General features: G+C 45.9%; 1 protein-coding gene across 1 annotated transcript in view; it reads right to left on the bottom strand.

Annotated features, from left to right (window-relative positions):
- The window catches only part of LOC143961824 (phospholipid scramblase 1-like), a 69,411-nt gene extending 58,008 nt beyond the window's left edge, over positions 1-11,403 (bottom strand). The window contains exons 1-2 of the mRNA XM_077471157.1: positions 10,059-11,403; positions 2,287-2,444 (exon numbers count right to left, since the gene is read on the bottom strand). Of these exons, the coding sequence (XP_077327283.1) occupies positions 2,287-2,433 (147 nt within the window). The 5' untranslated portion in view covers positions 2,434-2,444; positions 10,059-11,403. The remainder of the gene's footprint in view (positions 1-2,286; positions 2,445-10,058) is intronic.
- Between the last annotated feature and the right edge of the window lie 11,822 nt (positions 11,404-23,225).

Genomic DNA, 23,225 nt, shown 5'->3' with positions numbered 1-23,225 from the left:
AATCATCTCACCACTGGACAATGAGGTCACTATCCTCCAATCATCTCACCACTGGACAATGAGGTCACTGTCCTCCAATCATCTCACCACTGGACAATGAGGTCACTGTCCGCCAATTATCTCACCACTGGACAATGAGGCCACTGTCCTCCAATCATCTCACCACTTAACAATGAGGTCACTGTCCTCCAATCATCTCACCACTGGACAATGAGGTCACTGTCCTCCAATCATCTCACCACTGGACAATGAGGTCACTGTCCTCCAATCATCTCACCACTGGACAATGAGGTCCCTGTCCTCCAATCATATCACCACTGGACAATGAGGTCACTGTCCTCCAATCATCTCACCACTGGACAATGAGGTCCCTGTCCTCCAATCATCTCACCACTGGACAATGAGGTCCCTGTCCTCCAATCATCTCACCACTGGACAATGAGGTCACTGTCCGCCAATCATCTCACCACTGGACAATGTGGTCACTGTCCTCCAATCATCTCACCACTGGACAATGAGGTCACTGTCCGCCAATCATCTCACCACTGGACAATGAGGTCCCTGTCCTCCAATCATCTCACCACTGGACAATGAGGTCACTGTCCTCCAATCATCTCACCACTAGACAATGAGGTCACTGTCCTCCAATCATCTCACCACTAGACAATGAGGTCCCTGTCCTCCAATCATATCACCACTGGACAATGAGGTCACTGTCCTCCAATCATCTCACCACTGGACAATGAGGTCCCTGTCCTCCAATCATATCACCACTGGACAATGAGGTCACTGTCCTCCAATCATCTCACCACTGGACAATGAGGTCACTGTCCTCCAATCATCTCACCACTGGACAATGAGGTCACTGTCCTCCAATCATCTCACCACTGGACAATGAGGTCACTGTCCTCCAATCATCTCACCACTGGATAATGAGGTCACTGTCCTCCAATCATCTCACCACTGGACAATGAGGTCACTGTCCTCCAATCATATCACCACTGGACAATGAGGTCACTGTCCTCCAATCTTCTCACCACTGGACAATGAGGTCACTGTCCTCCAATCATCTCACCACTGGACAATGAGGTCCCTGTCCTCCAATCATCTCACCACTGGACAATGAGGTCACTGTCCTCCAATCATCTCACCACTGGACAATGAGGCCACTGTCCTCCAATCATCTCACCACTGGACAATGAGGTCACTGTCCTCCAATCATCTCACCACTGGACAATGAGGTCACTGTCCTCCAATCATCTCACCACTGGACAATGAGGTCACTGTCCGCCAATTATCTCACCACTGGACAATGAGGTCACTGTCCGCCAATTATCTCACCACTGGACAATGAGGCCACTGTCCTCCAATCATCTCACCACTTAACAATGAGGTCACTGTCCTCCAATCATCTCACCACTGGACAATGAGGTCCCTGTCCTCCAATCATCTCACCACTGGACAATGAGGTCACTGTCCTCCAATCATCTCACCACTAGACAATGAGGTCCCTGTCCTCCAATCATCTCACCACTGGACAATGAGGTCACTGTCCTCCAATCATCTCACCACTGGACAATGAGGTCCCTGTCTTCCAATCATCTCACCACTGGACAATGAGGTCACTGTCCTCCAATCATCTCACCACTGGACAATGAGGTCCCTGTCCTCCAATCATCTCACCACTGGACAATGAGGTCACTATCCTCCAATCTTCTCACCACTGGACAATTAGGTCACTGTCCTCCAATCATCTCACCACTGGACAATCAGGTCACTGTCCTCCAATCATCTCACCACTGGACAATGAGGTCACTGTCCTCCAATCATCTCACCACTGAACAATCAGGTCACTGTCCTCCAATGGCCTGCACACTCACCACATCTCATCCAATAGAGCACCTTTGGGATGTGGTGGAAACAGAAGATCGGCATCATGGATGTGCAGCCGACAAATCTGTAGCAACTGAATGATGCCATCATGTCACTATGGAGGAAAATCTTTGAGGAACGTTTCCAACACCTTGTTGTATCTATGCCACCAAGAATGAAGGTAAAAGGGGGTCCAACCTGATACTAGCAAGACCTAATAAAGTGGCCAGTGAGTGTGATAGAGAGATATAGATATATAGTATGAAGGTTTTTTTTGTAGTATATACTGTATATAGATATTGTCTTTTTATTGCCCATGTATTGTGTTTATTTATAGAGAATGAACATGTAGCATGTAAGGAGCCGACACCTAATAATGGATGATTATACACATATAACAAGGAATGATCTCACCTGCAGCAGACTTTGGAGTCCTGGAGGGACACCTTTAACCAGCGCACTTTCTCCGGTGTATGAGGACATTGGGTAGCTCTCAGGAGGGGCGGTGGTTGTGATGGCTTCATAATTAGGAGGAGGATCCTGGTAGGTCTTTTTCTGCATTGCAACTGCTTCTAACAAAAAAAAAAAAGCCAAAACATATTATTGTGACATTGAAACCACGAATGATGAAAAGCCAAAAAGCCTATCTTCCTCACAGCTCACAGGACTGGTGGAAAGAGGGACTGACCAATACGCATATCTGGGGGCACCAGAGACTTGGTAGTGTCTGTAACTGGGCAACACATACATAAATGTTAAAGCTGGAAGAACTGGCCAACATCTTTGAAAAATGGAGGACCATTGACTGGGCAATCATCATATCTTTATTTTATTAGGGCTAGACAACACCTGTTACCCACAATCACCATGAACTGGGCAATACTCATATCTGGGGGCACCAGAGACTTGGTAGTGTCTATAACTGGGCAACACATCAATGTTAAAGCTGGAAGAACTGTCCAACATCTTTGAAAAATGGAGGACCATTGACTGGGCAATCATCATCTTTATTTTATTAGGGCTAGACAACACCTGTTACCCACAATCACCATGAACTGGGCAATAGTCATATCTGGGGGCACCAGAGACTTGGTAGTGTCTGTAACTGGGCAACACATAAATAAATGTTAAAGCTGGAAGAACTGGCCAACATCTTTGAAAAATGGAGGACCATTGACTGGGCAATAATCATATCTTTATTTGATCAGGGCTAGACAACACCTGTTACCCACAATCACCATGAACTGGGCAATACTCATATCTGGGGGCACCAGAGACTTGGTAGTGTCTGTAACTGGGCAACACAAAAATGTTAAAGCTGAAAGAACTGGCCAACATCTTTGAAAAATGGAGGACCATTGACTGGGCAATCATCATATCTTTATTTTATTAGGGCTAGACAACACCTGTTACCCACAATCACCATGAACTGGGCAATACTCATATCTGGGGGCACCAGGAACGGGACAATACATAGCTCCTTTGCTATCAGGGACTCTGTAATATATAATCCTGGGTAACACCTCTGGACCAATAAAGACTGGACCACCAGAGACCGGTCGGTAGTATCTACCTTATGCGCAACAAACTGCACATCAGAGGTTTACATCAGGATTTAACCTGTTGTGGACACCGGACGTACTACTCGCACCCAACAAACTTCATGGATGTACATTGCCTTATAAAAGTATTCATACCCCTTGACATTTTCCACCATTTTTTTTTTGTCATGTTACAACAAAAAATGTAAATGTATTTTATGTGATAGACCAACACAAAGTGACACATAATTGAGAAGTGGAAGGAAAATTATAAATGGTTTCATTTTTTTTTTTTTTTACAAATAAATAAGTGAAAAGTGTGGCGTTGTCACGCACCTGGTGCTGGAGCCTGATATGCAGAGGACGGCCTCTCTTACAACTCCGACTTGGAGCCCATGATAGAGCTGACAGGAAGCACGGAGATGCAGAGTCGCACGAGTGCCTGGCGGGATCGCTGAACCTGGAGCTGGATCGGAGCCCTCAGCCGGGCTGTAGAGGTGTCTGTAGGAACCCCAGAGCAGTGGTAGGCAGGAAGCTGGAACGAGTAGACAACCGGTCCCCACAGGCAGGAGTGCAGATGCATAGTTGCCAACATTGTAAAAAAATAATTTCGGGACACTTTTTTGGCAGTAGGCGGAGTTGTGTTATAATTAGGGGGCGGGGCATGCAGTTATAGGTGTGGCATAGGAAAAGGTGAAAATGCGTGTGCAAAATATGGGCGTGGTTTACGTAAAAATAGTGGGCGTGGCTTACATGGGGCGTGGCTCAAAAGGGTGTGGTTAGTGTCTGAGATGAATGCGGGATGGGGAGAGTGGAGGGATGGAGGGACAGCAGCCCCCCGATCCTACACCACAATAGCAATATGTGTTTTCCAGAGTTTGACAATCAGCAGATAAAGATACTCCAAATACCTGGTGTTAGCGCTTCAATCATCCCGGCGCCATGATTGTTATGGTGTCAGGTTGATTGAAGTGCATTATTTCTATTATTACATTGTAATATGAAATGAAATCATTCAACTCACCATAATGCAGAATCAGTGGGAGCCATGAGCGCGTCACTAGCCATGTTGCCTGCCACCAGATGCCATCAGGTGCTCCCAGCAGAGTCCCTCCTTACATCTGGTGTCCCCATCAGTCCTCCTTACATCTGGTGTCCCCATCAGTCCTCCTTACATCTGATGCCCCTCTGACACCCAGACTCTGACTGCGCCCCCTGATATCCAGACTAACTGCACCCCCTGACATCCAGACTCTGCCTGCACCCCCTGACATCCAGACTCTGCCTGCACCCCCTGACATCCAGACTCTGCCTGCGCCCCCTGACATCCAGACTCTGCCTGCGCCCCCTGACATCCAGACTCTGCCTGTGCCCCCTGACATGCAGCCTCTGACTGCGCCCCCTGACATCCAGACTCTGACTGCGCCCCCTGACATCCAGACTCTGCCTGCGCCCACTGACATCCAGACTCTGACTGCGCCCCCTGACATCCAGACTCTGACTGCGCCCCCTGACATCCAGACTCTGCCTGTGCCCCCTGACATCCAGACTCTGCCTGCGCCCCCTGACATCCAGACTCTGACTGCGCCCCCTGACATTCAGACTCTGACTGCGCCCCCTGACATCCAGACTCTGACTGCGCCCCCTGACATCCAGACTCTGCCTGCACCCCCTGACATCCAGACTCTGCCTGCACCCCCTGACATCCAGACTCTGCCTGCGCCCCCTGACATCCAGACTCTGCCTGCGCCCCCTGACATCCAGACTCTGCCTGCGCCCCCTGACATGCAGCCTCTGACTGCGCCCCCTGACATCCAGACTCTGACTGCGCCCCCTGACATCCAGACTCTGCCTGCGCCCACTGACATCCAGACTCTGACTGCGCCCCCTGACATCCAGACTCTGACTGCGCCCCCTGACATCCAGACTCTGCCTGTGCCCCCTGACATCCAGACTCTGCCTGCGCCCCCTGACATCCAGACTCTGACTGCGCCCCCTGACATTCAGACTCTGACTGCGCCCCCTGACATCCAGACTCTGACTGCGCCCCCTGACATCCAGACTCTGCCTGCGCCCACTGACATCCAGACTCTGACTGCGCCCCCCTGGCATCTAGACTCTGACTGCGCCCCCTGACATCCAGACTCTGCCTGTGCCCCCTGACATCCAGACTCTGCCTGCGCCCCCTGACATCCAGACTCTGACTGCGCCCCCTGACATTCAGACTCTGACTGCGCCCCCTGCCATCCAGGCTCTGACTGCGCCCCCTGCCATCCAGACTCTGACTGCGCCCCCTGCCATCCAGACTCACTGGCACCCCCGACATCCAGACTCACTGGCGCCCCCGACATCCAGACTTACTGGCGCCCCCGACATCAAGACTCACTGGCGCCCCCAACATCCAGACTCATTGGCGCCCCCGACATCCAGACTCACTGGCGTCCCCGACATCCAGACAGACTGGCCCCCGACATCCAGACTCACTGGCCCCCGACATCACGTTGTTGCCGCGTGGAGACTTTGAACTGCGGTGCCGCCCACTGCACTTCACACACACACACTGGCAGCGGGGGTCGGCGGCACCACAGCATCTCTATTGAAGACTAGCTTCTGGTCTTCTTTAAAATGGTGGCCGGCAGAGACATTGTCGAATTAATTCGGGACAAATGTCCTAATCCCGGGAATGTCCCAGGAAATTCAGGACCGTTGGCAACTATGCAGATGCAGCAGAAGGGATGGTGGCACCCTCAAGGCTGAAGAGACGGCAGGTACAGGCAGGGCGGGTCATACACAACGGGCACGTCAGGAACAGGGGCTGAAGCAGAATGAGATTACAGGCCGGGTCGACAACAGGCTGGCAGAAGCAGCAGGCAGGTGCGGAGTGGGGGACAAGCCGGGGTCAGATGCAGGCAGGAAACAGGAACGTCGGGAAGCAAGCCGGGTCACAACAGGAACAGAAGGCAGGTAAGTAGTTGTAGGTTACACATGGAACGCTGTAGAGCAGACAGCACTGAGTCTGGAAACTGGCTGAGTTTAAATAGCCTGTTTGGGCGGCAAAAGCTGTCACATGGTGCGTGCGCACCAATGGCATCCTGACAAGGGCAGAGGTAACAGGTCATCTTCTTCTGCAGCCATCTTGGAGGAGGGAAACAGTGGTGAGTCCCCCCCCCCCCCCCCCGATCGGGCTCAGGTAAGTATGGGGGTTTCAGCACAGGTTTTGATATTGTGCATGCTCGCTCCCGAGCCGCCCTGTCTGTGTCTATTGACACTGAACGGGCAGCTCAGCCCTGCCATGCCCCCCCACTTGCTTGGCACAGTATTTGATTGACAGCAGTGGGAGCCAATGGCCCAGGGGGGAGGGAGGCAGTGATGAGTGCAACTGCTCTCGTGTACATCACTGGATCGGATCAACTCTGACTTCCACTGAATAGACAAGATGAACAAATAATCTCCCTCACATCCGGAGTTGTCTGGCACCTGTCATGTAGACAGGAAGAAGGAAACGTCTCCTAAAAAAGGACCTATAAAAGCCTGACAGAGGTTCTCACACCATACTCCATCAAGGAGTAAAGTAAAACTGGCTATCATCCGCCCTTAGCTAACCAAAAATCTTTATGGGTCGCATTGTTCAATAAAAAGATCTGCTGGCCAACAAAGACAGGGATGGCCCTGATTGATACAATAATCAATAAGTAATAATGATAAAAAAGAGCCTCAATAATTATGGTCAATGTACTAATCTGATTTATTATCAATAAGTAATAAGAATAAACTCTCAGGAAATGTGGATGGAGATGTCATCAGTGTCCTGATCAATACAATAATCAATAAGTAATAAAATAAAATAAACTATCAGTGAATGTGGATATAGATGTGATCAATGCCCTGACTGATACAATAATCAATAAGTAATAATATTAATAAAATAAATTCACAGTGAATGTGGATGGAGATGTGATCCATGTCCTGATCAATACAACAAACAATAAGTTATAAGAATAAAATAAACCTTCAGTGAATGCAGATGTAGATATGATCAATGTCCTGATCAATACAATAATCAATAAGTAATAAGAATAAAATAAATGATAAGTTAATGTGGATGGAGATGTGATCAATACCAGCCAGTTAAATACCATCGGAACTGGAGTGGTTGGTGCTAACAGTGTGTGTTCATCAAGGGGGTGGGTTGGGTGGGGATTTTCGGGGGGGAGCAAAAAATGTAAACTTGTTATAACTTAAGTGTTGTGTAAGGCTTGTCCTTGCGATAGTTGAGTTTGTGATGATGTGAATACTCATGTTAATTTTGTGTCAAAAAAGTTAATAAAGATGATTGAATAAAAAAAAAAAATGTCCTGATCAATTCTATAATCAATAGGTAATAATAAAAAGAATAATCTCTCAGTGACTGTAGAGAGAGATGTGATCAATGTTCTGATCAATTCAATAATCAATAAGTAATAATAAGAAGAATAAACTCTTGAGGGGAATGTAGAGAGATATGATCAATGTTCTGATCAATTCAATAATCAATAAGTAATAATAAGGAGAATAAACTTTTAGTGAATGTAGAGAGATGTAATCAATGTCCTGATTAATACAATAATCAAAAAGTAATAATAAGAAGAATAAACTATCTGTGAATGTAGAGCAATGTGATCAATGTCATGATCAATTCAATAATCAATAAGTAATAATAAAAAGAATAAACTCTCAGTGACTGAAGAGAGATGTGATCAATGTCATGATCAATTCAATAATCAATAAGTAATAATAAGAAGAATAAACTCTCTGTGAATGTAGAGAGATGTGATCAATGTCCTGATCAATACAATAATCAATAAGTAATAAGAATAAAATAAATGATAAGTTAATGTGGATGGAGATGTGATCAATATCCTGATTGATGCAAAATCCAACAAGTAATACAAATAAAATAAATGATCAGTGAATGCGGATGGAAATGTTATCAATGTCGTGATCAATACAATTATTATTACATAATAAGAATAAAATAAACTCTCAGTGAATGTGGATGGAGATGTGATCAATGTCCTGATTAATACAATAATCAAAAAGTAATAATAAGAAGAATAAACTCTTGTTGAATGTACAGCGATGTGATCAATGTCCTGATCAATTCAATAATCAATAAGTAATAATAAGAAGAATAAACTCTCTGTGAATGTAGAGAGATGTGATCAATGTCCTGATCAATACAACAATTAATAAGTAATAAGCAGAAGTAGAAGAAACTATTGGTGAATGTAGAGAGATGTGATCAATGTCCTGATAAATACAAATTAAAAAGTAATAGGAATAAAATAAGTTTTCATTGAATGTGGACATAGATGTGACCGATTTTCTAATCAATTCAATAATCAATAAGTAATAATAATAAGAAGAAACTCTTGGTGAATGTAGAGAGAGATGTCACCAATGTTCTGATCAATTCATTAATCAATAAGTAATAATAATAAGAATAAACTCTTAGTGAATGTGGGTGGAGATGTCATCGGTGTCCTGACCAATGCAATAATCAATAAGTAATAAAAATAATATAAATTATCAGTGAATATGGATAGTGATGTGATCAGTGTCCTGACTGATACAATAATCAATAAGTATTAACAATAGTAAAATAAACTCACAGTGAATGTGGATGGAGATGTGATCAATGTCCTGATCAATACAACAACCAATAAGTAATAAGAATAAAATAAACCTTCAGTGAATGCGGATGGAGATATGATCAACGTCCTGATCAATACGATAATCCATAAGTAATAAGAATAAAATAAATTATAAGTTAATGTGAATGGAGATGTGATCAATATCCTGATTTATGCAATATCCAACAAGTAATAAAAATAAAATGAATGATCAGTGAATGTGGATGATAATGTTATCAATGTCCTGATCAATACAATTATTATTATTACATAATAGGAATAAAATAAACTGTCAGTAAATGTGGATGGAGATGTGATCAATGTCCTGATTAATACAATAATCAAAAAGTAATAATAAGAAGAATAAACTCTTGGTGAATGTAGAGAGATGTGATCAATGTCCTGATCAATTCATTAATCAATAGGTAATAATAAAAAGCATAAACTCTCATGCCCCGTACACACAAGCGGAATTTCTTGGATGTTTTTTCCGACGGAATTCCGCTCAAGCTTGGCTTGCATACACACGGTCACACAAAAGTTCTCTGAACTTTCGACCTCCAAGAACGCGGTGACGTACAACACTACGACGAGAAAATGAAGTTCCGAGCATGCGTAGGAATTTCGCGCGTCGGAATTGCTACAGATGATCGGAATTTCCGATCGGAACTTTTTCCGACCAAAAAAATTGAGGAAATGCGCTCAATCTTTTGCTGGCTGAAATTCTGCCAGTAGAAGTCCGATGAAGCGTACACACGGTCGCATTTTCCAACCAAAGGCTCTCATCGAACTTTTGCTGGTGGAATTTCCGATCGTGTGTACAGGGCATTTGTGAATGTAGAGAGAGATGTGATCAATGTCCTGATCAATAAGTCATAATATAAGAATAAACTCTCAGTGAATGTAGAGAGAGATGTGATCAATATCCTGATCAATACAACAATCAATAAGTTATAAGAATAAACGGACTTACATGGTAGAAGATCCGAAGTGTGAGGTATAAATCTCTGGGGAACTGATCAATGCCTAGAGAAGGTGGAAGTCAATTTCTACACGGGAAGAGATCAGAGGAGGACAAGGAGGAGAAGATCAGAGGAGGAGATCATAGGATGAGGAGGAGAAGATCAGAGGAGGAGGAGATCATAGGATGAGGAGATCAGAGGAGGAGGGGGAGGAGGAGGAGACCTGAGGAGGAGGAGATCGGAGGATAAGGAGGAGATCTGAGGAGGAGGAGATCATAGGATCAGGAGGAGGAGAACTGAGGAGGAGGAGGAGATCATAGGATAAGGAGGAGGAGGAGAAATGAGGAGGAGGAGATCATAGGATGAAGAGGAGGAGATCAGAGGAGGAGGAGGAGACCTGAGGAGGAGGAGATCGGAGGATAAGGAGGAGATCTGAGGAGGAGGAGATCATAGGATCAGGAGGAGGAGAATTGAGAAGGAGGAGGAGATCATAGGATGAGGAGGAGGAGAACTGAGGAGGATGAGGAGGAGGAGATCATAGGATGAAGAGGAGGAGATCAGAGGAGGTTGAGGAGATCTGAGGAGGAGGAGATCATAGGATGAGGAGGAGAACTGAGGAGGAAGAGGAGGAGGAGATCTAAGAAGGAGGAGATCATAGGATGAGGAGGAGGAGAACTGAGGAGGAGGAAATCTGAGGAGGAGATCATAGGATGAGGAGGAGGAGAACTGAGGAGGATGAGGAGATCTGAGGAGGATAAGGAGGAGGAGATCTGAGGAGGATGAGGAGGAGGAGATCTGAGGAGGATGAGGAGGAGGAGATCTGAGGAGGATAAGGAGGGGGAGATCTGAGGGGGGTGAGGCAGAGAAGATAATAGGATGAGGAGGAGGAGATATGAGGAGGATGAGGAGGAAGAGGAGATCATAGGATGAGGAGGAGGAGATCAGAGGAGGAGGAGGAGGAGGAGATCAGAGGAGGATGATGAGTAGGAGATCAGAGGATGAGGAGGAGGAGATCATAGCAGGAGAATATGATAAGATGAGGAGTCCCAGGGAAAGGCGAGGATCGTACAATATCTGGGATGTCCCGGGACGGGCAGAGGAGATCAGAGGATGAGGAGATCATAGGATGAGGAGATCTGAGGAGGAGGAGGAGGAGATCTGAGGAGGAGGAGGAGATCAGAGGAGGATGAGGAGGAGGAGATCTGAGGAGGAGGAGGAGGAGATCAGAGGAGGATGAGGAGGAGGAGATCTGAGGAGGAGGAGGAGATCAGAGGACGGAGAACAGAACTTTCCCAACGTTGTAGTTGCCAACATTTAAAGAAAAGGTTTCCTTGGATGCCAGGTGTTCAGCAAGCTACTGTAGGCAGAGAATGCACTTTAATTAGAGGCGGGGAATTAATTTAAAATGGGCGTGGTTCTACAACAGGTATATCATTAACCCATTGTATAACTGAGTAGTAAGATATTGTATACATGGGAAGGTCCTAGATCGTGATAAGGACAGACACACAGCCAGGAAGATAAGGTGGCACCTGTGGTATAAGCTGGTTGGGTAAAAGGCTTTTGTAGTAAAACAAATCCAAGGACACTCTGAATCAGTTGCTCGTGCGCCCCTGTTTGTAGTGACGCCCCCTGGAGTGCCGTCCGATTGCTGGGATTGTGAAAGGTCTGCAGCTCCCAGAGGAGGGAAGGAAAAGACTCACACAATGAGATTCAATGATTGTGTCACATGGGAGAGTCCGACACGTAGAAAACTCTCATACTTCAATAAAACTCTTCCGTTACATTCACCTCCAACGACCACGTAGCAACCAGTAATTGCCCTTGTAATACCTGAAATGCTTTGGTCAGATGCAGTGGTGGCCGGGCGGTGCTCAACATTTTTTGTGGGGGCACAAACAAGCTGAAAAATTCAGAAAAAAACACCATCAAATGCAGCCACTGTGCCCATCAATTGCTGCCACTGTACCATCAAACGCAGCCACTGTGCCATCAAATGCAGCCACTATGCCCATCAATTGCTGCCACTGTACCATCAAACACAGCCACTGTGCCACCAAACACAGCCACTGTGCCCATCAATTGCTGCCACTGTACCATCAAACACAGCCACTGTGCCATGAAATGCAGCCACTGTGCCCATCAAACGCAGCCACTGTGCCCATCAAACGCAGCCATTGTGCCCATCAAACGCAGCCACTGTGCCATGAAATGCAGCCACTGTGCCAAACGCAGCCACTGTGCCATGAAACGCAGCCACTGTGCCATCAAAGGCAGCCACTGTGCCATCAAGCGCAGCCACTGGGCCAAACGCAGGCACTGTGCCATCAAACGCAGCCACTGTGCCATCAAACGCAGCCACTGTGCCATTAAGCGCAGCCACTGTGCCATCAAACGCAGGCACGGTGCCATCAATCGCCGCCACTATGCCATCAAACGCAGCCACTGTGCCATCAAATGCAGCCACTGTGCCATAAAACGCAGCCAATGTGCCATCAAATGCTGCCACTGTGCCATCAAACGCAGCCATTGTGCCATCAAACGCAGCCACTGTGCCATCAGATGCTGCAACTGTGACATCAAATGCAGCCACTGTGCCCATCAAATGCAGCCACTGTGCCATCAAACGCAGATAATGTGCACATCAATTGCCGTCACTGTGCCCATCAAACGCAGCCACTGTGCCATCAGATGCTGCAACTGTGACATCAAATGCAGCCACTGTGCCCATCAAATGCAGCCACTGTGCCATCAAACGCAGATAATGTGCACATCAATTGCCGTCACTGTGCCCATCAAACGCAGCCACTGTGCCATCAATTGCCACCACTGTGCCCATCAAACACAGCCACTGTGCCATCAATTGCCACCACTGTGCCATCAAACACAGCCACTATGCCATCAAATGCAGCCAATGTCCCATCAATTGCCGCCACTGTGCCATCAAACACAGCCACTATGCCATCAAATGCCACCACTGTGCCATTAAGCGCAGCCACTGTGCCATCAAACGCAGCCACTGTGCCATCAAATGCAGCCACTGTGCCATCAAACGCAGCCACTGTGCCCATCAAATGCAGCCACTGTGCCATCAAACACAGCTACAATGCCATCAAATGCCGCCACTGTGCCATCAATTTCCGCCACTGTGCCATCAAATGCCGCCACTGTGCCCATCAAAACAACAAAAACAAGCAAGAGACTATTCATTGTCTGGGAAAGTGTGCCAAAACCAATGTCTGACCAGCAGAGGGTGAAATGTGTGATGTAGAAACACGCAGCGACCCCACGGGGACACCGCTACATATAGACCGATCATTTCTTTGTCAGAGGGCAAACATACAAAATCAGCCAGGGGGGGGTCAAATACTTTTTTTCCTCTCGCTGTAGTAGAAAATAAAAAATACTGTTTTTTTTTTTCAAAACGGTCGACTTTTCATGTTTATAACGCAGAAAAAGCACAGAGGGGATCAAATACCACCAAGAGAAAGCTCTATTTGTGAGGGGGAAATTACGTCAGTTTTATTTGAGTACAGCGTTGAATAACAGCGCAATTGTCAGTTAAAGTACCGTAGTACCCTAATGCAAACAATGGCCTGATCATGAAGGGGGGTAAATCTTCTGGAGGGCAAGTGGGTACACAAATGATAAGTGTGCACCTAAACAAATCACAAATGTGTAAAAAAAAAAAAAAGTCCTAAAACCAATATAGAAAAAAATGAAGAATTAAAGATTACGAAGCAGTCCACCAAACGAATAATTGTATGAAAGGTTCCAGCCTTCCACCGATGATGTCCACCACAAATATGAATGAATGAATGAATTAATAATTTGTATAGCGCACAAAGCGAACTGAATCGCATCAAGGCGCTGTGCGGAGCTTTGTTGTCCAGCTTCTAGAAGAGGAAGGTCTTGAGTTTTTTCCTGAAGACCTGGATGAGCCTCTTACCGTAGTATGTTGATCCCTTATAACAGAGATCAATAACACATGTCGTTAACAAATGATTCCAGGCGTTCATTGGCCGTCCACGTCAGACCACCAACCATTGGTTTTTCCAGGCCGGATATCACCATGAACCGTATTGGGAAAAGGAACAGAGGGTAAAACTGCTGCTATGGCATTTTATATAGAGCCAGATACCACACTAATGGCAGAAAGTGAAGAAGAACTAAAGATTAAGAGACGAATGAAGGTGAAAGAGGAAAGCGCAAAAGCTGGCCTGAAATTGAACATTAAGAAAACGAAGTTCCTGGCAACCGGTCCCATCACTTCTCGGCAAATAGAAGGAGAAGGAATGGAAACAGTAGCAGATTTTGTCTTCCTAGACTCCTAGATTGCGGCAGACGGTGACTGTAGCCATGAAATTTAGAGACGCTTGCTTCGTGGGAGGAAAGCAATGGCAAACCTAGACAACATTAAAGCAGAGACGTCACCCTACCGACAAAGTCTAGTCAAAGCTTTGGTATTCCCAAGTAGTAACCTATGGCTGTGAAAGTTGGACCATAAATATAGCACCCTGGAGTTTAGTTAAGGGGCTCCTCACAAATTTACTTGCCAAGTGTTATCTTGATTGATTGATAGAGATCTATTGATTTCTCCCTAAGATTGGTCTTTTTGTACTTTTCTCTTTACCACTTGGTGGCCAGGCACTTGGTGGTATTAGATATGAGAAGGACAACTCGAGGTCAAGTTATGGATACATGGGGTATCTCAGCCAATGAGCAAGGGTTTTCTTGAATCCCTTAGCCTGCTGGGGGAGCCTATATATTTGGATGAGGTCAGGTGATCCAGGTTGTGTGCCACCTGGACGTCTGTCTGGGTGGACGTGTGTCGTATGCCCCTGTCATTTTTACTTCCAGATTCCGATAAGTCCCCTTCCCCGAAGACCCTCACAACCACCGGGCAAGGGTTGTGGGCAAGAGGCTCTTGTCCCTATCAACATGGGGACAAGGTGCTTTGGGGGGGACCCCAAAGCGCCCTCTCCATGTTGAGGGCATGTGGCCTGGTACGGTTCAGCGGCCTGCCAGGTTGCGTGCTTGGATAAGGGTCTTGTATAGATTTTGAAGGGGACCCCTACGCCATTTTTGTTTAAATTTTAGCATGAGGTTCCCCTTAAAATCCATACCAGGCCTGCTAGGCTGGAGATTGGGCCTATCCCAGGGACATCTGGCTGCTAGGCTGTGTGAGGGCCTATCCAGAAGTGAGAGAGCAGCGCAGCTTGAAGTCCAACCAGAGGTAGAAGGGAAGCTTTCGCCACATAGGTACCAATCGCCTTTACCAGGGACCACAGTGAGTAACTGAAGCAAGTACCGGAACCACATTCTCACCGAAATGGCACGGTGAATATTTGGGAAACTTCAGGCGGTGATCAAGTCAGGGACCCAAACAGCGGAGGAGACACTTGCAGAGCAGCCTTGTACATCAAGCCAAGGACAGAGCCGGTTAGCAGGGGTGAAGCTTGAGAAGTATCTGGAGTGCCAAGCTAGGGACCCAGCAGGGAAGCGTGGGTGACACTTGAGGGAGATACCACCGCCAACCTTGGAGGAGCTCCAGGGATTCAGAGTCAGTGAATCATTGGGTCTAGTGAGAGACCAGGAGCTCAGTGTTGAAGAGCTACAAGGAGCAGTTGTAGTGGAGCTGAAAGAACTGTTACATTTGAGTTAGAGACTGGTAAAGGACTGTTACCATAGGAGACAGCATTCCCGCAAGTGCAGATGTGGCTTCTTGCTGGGGGCCTTTCCCTGCAGGGCTGTCCTCCCATTGAAGTCTCGGAGTTCGCCAAATTTAGAACATTATGGGGCGTTCGCAGAAAATTTGAGAGCCCGTCGAACGCCCCATAATGCACTGCAAGATCGTCAATGTGAGAACACAGTGCATTGACGGCTGCTGATTGGCTAAAGCATGCATCTGACCTGCATGCTTTGGCCAATCACAGCACACTTTGCTGTGAGAGCCACGATTGGCCAAAGGCAGGGTGCCTTTGGCCAATCATGGCTCAGCGGGCTGAGTCCACACCCCACGCTATGTAAGGCTGCTTACATAGCGGCCGTGCATAGTGTAATGAATAAGAGCACCAAAATTACATTTCTAAAGGAAAAAATGTAGTTTAAAACTGCTCGCAGCTGTAATGTGTTATCGGATCCTGGCAATATACATAACAATCATTAAAAAAAACGGCATGAGTTCCCCCCTCCCAGTTCATTACCAGGCCCTTCAGGTCTGGTATGGATTTTAAAGGGAATCCCACACCAAAATGTAAAAAAAAAATGGCGTGGGGGTCCCCTCCAAAATCCATACCAGACCCTTATCCGAGCACGCAACCTGGCAGGCCGCTGAACTATTCCAGGCTACATGCCCCCCCCCCCCCCCAAAGCACCTTGTCCCCATGTTGATAGGGACAAGAGCCTCTTGCCCACAACCCTTGCCCGGTGGTTGTGGGGGTGTGCGGGCAGGGGGCTTATCGGAATGTGGAAGCCCCCTTTAACAAGGGGACCCCCAGATCTTGGCCCCCCCTGTGTGAATTGGTATCGGGTACATTGTACCCCCTACCCTTTCACCAAAAAACGTGTCAAAAAAGTAAAAATTACAGGAGACAGTTTTTCACAATTCCTTTATTTAAAAAACAAAAAAAGTGTCCCGCAATGTCCATCCATCTTCAATCATGGTGCAGACGGACCGGAAAAAAAAAAGGAAAGTGGAAAAACTCTGCCTCCGTGGGAGGCTTCCCGCTGACTGCAGCCTTTTCGCAATGACAGCTGTTATATAGCTGAGGGCAGGGCCACAAACGTGTGACCCCACCTTCTCTTACATCAGAAGGGGCGGGGTCACCAGGTTACGTCACCGAGTGGCCCCGCCATTGGCTATATAAGAGCTGTCAGCGCGAGAAGGCTGAAGTCAACGGAAAGGCTCCCACGGGAGGTTGAGTTTTTCCGTTTTTTGTTTTTTTGCGGTCGTCTGCGCCATGACTGAAGGTGGATGGATATCGTGGGACACTTTTTTTTTTTTAATAAAGGTATTGTCAAAAAGTGTCTCCTGTCATTTTAGTTTTTGACACCTTTTTCGTGAATGAGTAGGGGTACAATGTACCCTCCCCATGTTGAGGGCATGTGGTCTGGTATGGTTCATGAGGAGGGTTGCTCTCTCATTCCCTCCTCTCTTTTCCTGTGGCCTGCCAGGTTGCATGCTCGGATAAGGGTCTGGCATGGATTTTGGGGGGGACCCCCATGGCATTTTTTTGATTTTGGCACGGGGTTCCCCTTAAAATCCATACCAGACCTCTCAGGTCTGGATTTTGAAGGGGACCCCCACGTCATTTATTTTTAAAATTTGGTGCGGGGTTCCCCTTATTATCCATACCAGACCCTTTCTGGTATGGATTTTGGGGGGAAACCCACAACATTTTTTTAAAAATTTTGGTGCAGGGTTCCCCTTTATATTCATACCAGACCCAAAGGGCCTGGTAATGGACTGGGGGGGGGGGGGGGTCAATGATTTTTATCTATATTGCCGGGATCCGACAATACATTACAGCCGCAAGCAATTTTAAATGACATTTTTTTCCATTAGAAATGTAATTTTGCTATGGTACTGTTATAAACGCAGTGAAGATGCGCCACTTTACAGGCAGACTAAGGGGACCCCCAGGCACGATAGTTAAAGGAATATTTCATTTTTGTTTCACTTTAAGCATTATTAAAATCACTGCTCTTGAAAAAACTGCAATTTTTTAAACTTTTTTTGCATTGATACATGTCCCCTGGGGCAGGACCCGGGTCCCCAAACACTTTTTATGGCAATAACTTGCATATACGCCTTTAAAATTAGCACTTTTGATATTTCGCGTTCGGTGTTCGCAGACATTTTTTGCCTGCTTGCATGATCTGCTGTCAACCGAACCGGGGTGCGTGTTTGGCTCATCCCTACACATAGGTTTGACTTGATGGACTTGTGTCTTTTTTTCAACCTCACCTACTATGTAACTATTGGAGAAGACTCTTGAAAGTCCCTTGGGTGGCAAGAAGATCAAACCAATCGATCCTGAAGGAAATCAACCCTGGATATTTACTGGAAGGACAGATCCTGAAGCTGAACCTCAAATACTTTGGCCACCAAATGCGAAAAGAGGACTCAAAACATGGAAGGAAAAAAGGAGAAGAGGATGACAGGATGGATAGATAGCACCATCAAAACAATGAAAATGAAGTTAAGCAAACTCCGGGAGGCGGTGGAGGGCAGAAAAGCCTGGCACGCTATGGTCCATGGGGTCACGAAGAGTCAGACACAACTAAACGACTGAACGACAACAAATCTAACAACACACAATACAAATGCTACACCATCTAAGCCTCTGCAAGCGTGATAACATCACAAGTCGAGCCTCCCCCAACGCGTTTCGTGTCAATTGTCAGGGGAACAGGACCATCCTGTTGATTTGGTTTCACAGTAGGCAACGTTTTTTTTGTTGCAGGATTTGGTTCCTTTATCTGTGACTTCATCATCATTCCTTCTGATAATTTTCTGTCTGAGGATGGGTGGTTGTCTGAAAGCCAGTATTGGGGGTTAAATATCCCCCCCCCCCCAAAAAAAAAAAAAAAAACAACCAGACGTAGACTACCATTCCTCCATTGTGCATAATCCAATTGAAATGCATGACACATCCAGGTAGAAACTAAAAATATACAGCTTTATTATTAACCAGTTCCTGTCTGGTCTATAGACAAATGATGACCGGGTGGGACATTCACTGTTCCGGATATGACATCCTCCCAAAATGCAACTTGCGCGCACCCCCGAGGGCCGAGCGGCTGCGCAATCTGTCACCCGTTGTGTCCACCGGACCGGTGTATTAGTCTCTGCCGGTACCATATGATCACTCTGACCAATCACAGAAGATCACATGACACTTGGACACAGTGGATGGCCTCCTTTCAAGCCATGCATTGTGTTCTATTGCGTTGATCTCTTTGATTGGTCACAGCAATCACATGGTACAGACAGGGCAAACTACAGCCCATCATGCGATTAACGATTGGCCAATCACAGCTAACCACAATAGTAAACACTCAATGAATCCATTTCATTCAGTAAATATGGTTGCTTATCACAGTGAAATTGACCGGCATAAGCAATAATAGTAAGTAAAAAAAAAATCCTGATCACTTTCCCAGAGTAATACAGTTTTACTATGGTAACACTGTATTGCTCTGGCCACAGTAAGTTATAAAATGAAATAGTTAAAAACAGAAAAATAATGTAATAAAAATTTTGATAAATTTTGAATTTTTATACATAGTGTGACAGCGCTGAAAGCTGAAAATTGTCATCATCATTATAATATTTTTTTTTGTGGTAGCGGTTGGTATGGCCATCAGATCTAAGCTCAGAGCTCCCTCTTGTGGTTGGATGGACACGTCTGCATCCCTCCGATGTATGGAAACGGTGACACATGCAGAGAAGTCGTCATTATAGGTGACAAAGCTAACCTTCCTAAATCCAGACTCTCTGTATCAGTCTAATGAAGGATGCCTAGAAGATCCTAGGCGCTATCTGCGTTTTACTGATCATATCAAGATCCACAGATCTCCTGATGGATGGGGTGTGATTAGTAAAACGGAGATTGTGCCTGTGGTCTTTTTATAGGCATTCTGGTAGGCAAAGTAGGTTTATCTATACAGGCCAACAAGCCAGACTGAAAAGAGCACAAATGGTGAGGAAATGGAGATGGCAACATGAAAATAATGTGTCTGAATTGGCCGGGTGTGGGAAGACCTCATCCAGCAGGAGACCCGAAGATCCTCAAATGATCAGCAAAACACAGATTATGCCTGTGGTCTTTTTTATAGGCGTTCTGGTAGGCAAAGTAGGTTTATCTACACAGGCCGACAAGCCAGACTGAGAAGAGGACAAATGGTGAGGAAATGGAGATGGCAACATGAAAATAATGTGTCTGAATTGGCCGGGTTTGGGAAGACCTCCTCCTCCAGCAGGAGACCTGAAGATCCTGAAATGATCAGCAAAACACAGATTATGCCTGTGGTCTTTTATAGGCGTTCTGGTAGGCAAAGTAGGTTTGCCCACTAGGCCATCACTAATGAGATATGTTGATCCTGAGTAGAGATAGTTCACCATTTAGACATTGATCGAAAATATGATATATTCTCCTCATTCAGACCTGAGATCACAGCATCTGAAAGAGGAGTACTATGATGGGGGGGGGGGGGAGGGGTGACAGACCGGACACAGGCTTTTTGAGAGGACTGAATGCGAGCCTCTTGCCGACTGATTATGGGCCCTGGATTTTAAGGGGCACAGGGTGAATGAGAACCCCACTATAATCTGTGCTAGTCAGATTCAATGCTGTATATATGTATATATAATGTGTGTTGTCTCATGCTGTTGGGACACACACTGTCAGATGCTAATGTCATCAACTCCAGCCACCTGTCTGTTGTGTAAATGAGTCTAGTCTGGCTTGTAAGGACATTCCAAATGTTGTTGTTTGTGCTAATTAATCCTTTGTTTATGTTTATAGTAATGTTTATTCAATTGTGAGCTAGGAGCCGAAAAGTCGTATCCCTTCAGTCAAACTAGTCTGAGTGTTGATTAGATAATTAGCTCATGCTAATTAGGTTAGGTTTTAGTCACTCCGCTGTATATATATTTTGTGTGAGATCTCAAATAAAGGTCATTCCTGATGTACTCCTAAGACTGGTGTCGTCTAGTGCTTGGGGGTTCCTATAGCCAGATCAATTGGACTTGTGTTCCAGGACTTAGGAAGCGGTATATAGATGAAAGCACTCAATCGGAGTGTCGGATCGGTTCCGTCACAGGGGGCATTGGCGGTGTAAAGGGGTGTTTGCCCACAAGACCTGTACTAATGAGATATGTTGGTCCTGAGTAGAGATAGTTCTCCACTTAAACATTGATGGAGGGTATGCTATATCCTCCTCATTCAGACATATAATCACAGCATCTGAAAGAGGAGAACTGGGGTCAGGATGTTAATAGGGAATTTGCCCACTAGGCCACCACTAATGAGAGATGTCGCTCCTGAATAGAGATAGTTCACCACTTAGACCTCAATGGAGGGTATAGTATAGCCTCCTCCTTCAGAGCTGAGATCACAGCATCTGAAAGAGGAGTACTGTGAATGGGTGAGGGGTGTTGGTGGTGTAAAGGAGTGTTTGCCCATTAGGCCAGCACTAATGGGCAAATTTCTGATGTTTCTGATGATATTTTTATATAATATTGTAAATAAAAATGTTCTTGCATTTCCATGAGTCTGCTGAACTCAGACAAATGCAGAAGGTAAAAGGCCCATCCAAGTATTTAGAGAATGTTGTCTTGGGGACAATTCTCACCGGGACTGGTTGGGCCTATTCACACCTATGTGCTTTCCCTTCTTGAGTAGGGATGAGCCGAACACCCCCCGGTTCGCACCAGAACCTTCGAATAGACCTAAAATTCATACGAACTTTAGAACCCTATTAAAGTCTATGGGACTCGAACGTTCAAAATCAAAAGTGCTAATTTTAAAGGATAATATGCAAGATATGCAACAGACAACACCAGCAATAAGGGGTATCTTCAAGTGTATACTGTGCTGGAGGCACACAACACCCACTTTAACTCCTGCAGATGACTGTATTAGAGAACACCAGCAATAAAGGGTAGATACAGGTGTATATTGTGCTGTGCTGGAGGCACACAACACCCATTAACTCCTGCAGATGCCTTTATTATAGAACACCAGCAATAAAGGGTAGACACAGGTGTATACTGTGCTGGAGGCACACAACACCCACCCACACAACACCCACTTTAACTCCTGCAGATGACTGTATTAGAGAACACCAGCAATAAAGGGTAGATACAGGTGTATATTGTGCTGTGCTGGAGGCACACAACACCCATTAACTCCTGCAGATGCCTTTATTATAGAACACCAGCAATAAAGGGTAGACACAGGTGTATACTGTGCTGGAGGCACACAGCACCCACCCACACAACACCCACTAACTCCTGCAGATGCCTTTATTATAGAACACCAGCAATAAAGGGTAGATACAGGTGTATACTGTGCTGGAGGCACACAACACCACTTTAACTTTAAGATGCCTGAGAAAAGAACACACTGCCCTTGCCTATCTAGCTCTTTCCCTGCACGCTGGAACACACTAAACAAGGCCGCTGCTCTGGTGGCCTTATATAGTGCGGGGCGTGTACTAAACCCCCTGAGCTATAATTGGCCACTTATGGCTCTCCTCGCTGCCGGCGCTGTGATTGGCCAAGCATGCGGGGTCATAGTGCATGCTTGGCCAATCATAAGCCAGCAATGCACTGCGATGGCGTAGTGCTTTGTGGGCCGTTGGTGCCACACGAATTTGGTGCAAACGGTCCACAAAGTTCTGAATTTGCTGAACAGACGAACGGCCGATGTTCGAGTCGAATATGCGTTCGAGTTGAACACCGAGCGCATCCCTATTCTTGAGGTGTTTTCCAATTGAATCAAAGAAAGAAACGTCGGTGCCAATCAATATGTATTGTTGTGCGGCCATAACACACATCGCCATACACATTGTATATACTGTAAAGCCAACACGTGTCAGAAAGAATATCAATGTAACAAAATGTGTGTGTTGATGCGTGTCTTCATTGAAAATGCATTCATCAAAAATGGAAAAGGTGTAAATCCAACCTAAGTGGTGGAGAAATCCAAAGTTTTGAGTCAAAGGAATAGAAGGGAAATCTTCTAACGGGACGCTTGTTCTGGTCACAACTGTCTTAAACTGGCCATAGTCCAGTAGAATTTAATTTGAATATTCATAAGGAAATTCACAGCTCATTCCTGGTACCATTATGGACCTGACACATTTTGTATGAGAACCTTGAAAATTTTTCTTTGATTGCCACTGATAACACAATTTGGCCATAGTGATTGCAGTGGTGCGCCCCGGTATTAATCTACATGGAATGCTCAAAGGTTCCTCACTCCTCCTGTATTTCACAATCCTAGCAACACCCCTGGCCTGTAGGATGTACATGTCAGCGGCACACACTTTTTCTTAATTTTCTGATTAGGTTACACTTAATGATGGACTTACTATGGTCTTCAGGTGTGGAACAATCAATTCCTACAGATATGTGGATCCAATAATGCAAAGGCCACCTTTTTCAA

This window comes from Lithobates pipiens, unplaced genomic scaffold (genome assembly GCF_037356315.1).
Source record: "Lithobates pipiens isolate NorthernLeopardFrog02 unplaced genomic scaffold, aLitPip1_a1.2 Scaffold_8, whole genome shotgun sequence".
Taxonomy (NCBI): domain Eukaryota; kingdom Metazoa; phylum Chordata; class Amphibia; order Anura; family Ranidae; genus Lithobates; species Lithobates pipiens.
This window is presented reverse-complemented; position numbering and strand designations above follow the sequence as displayed.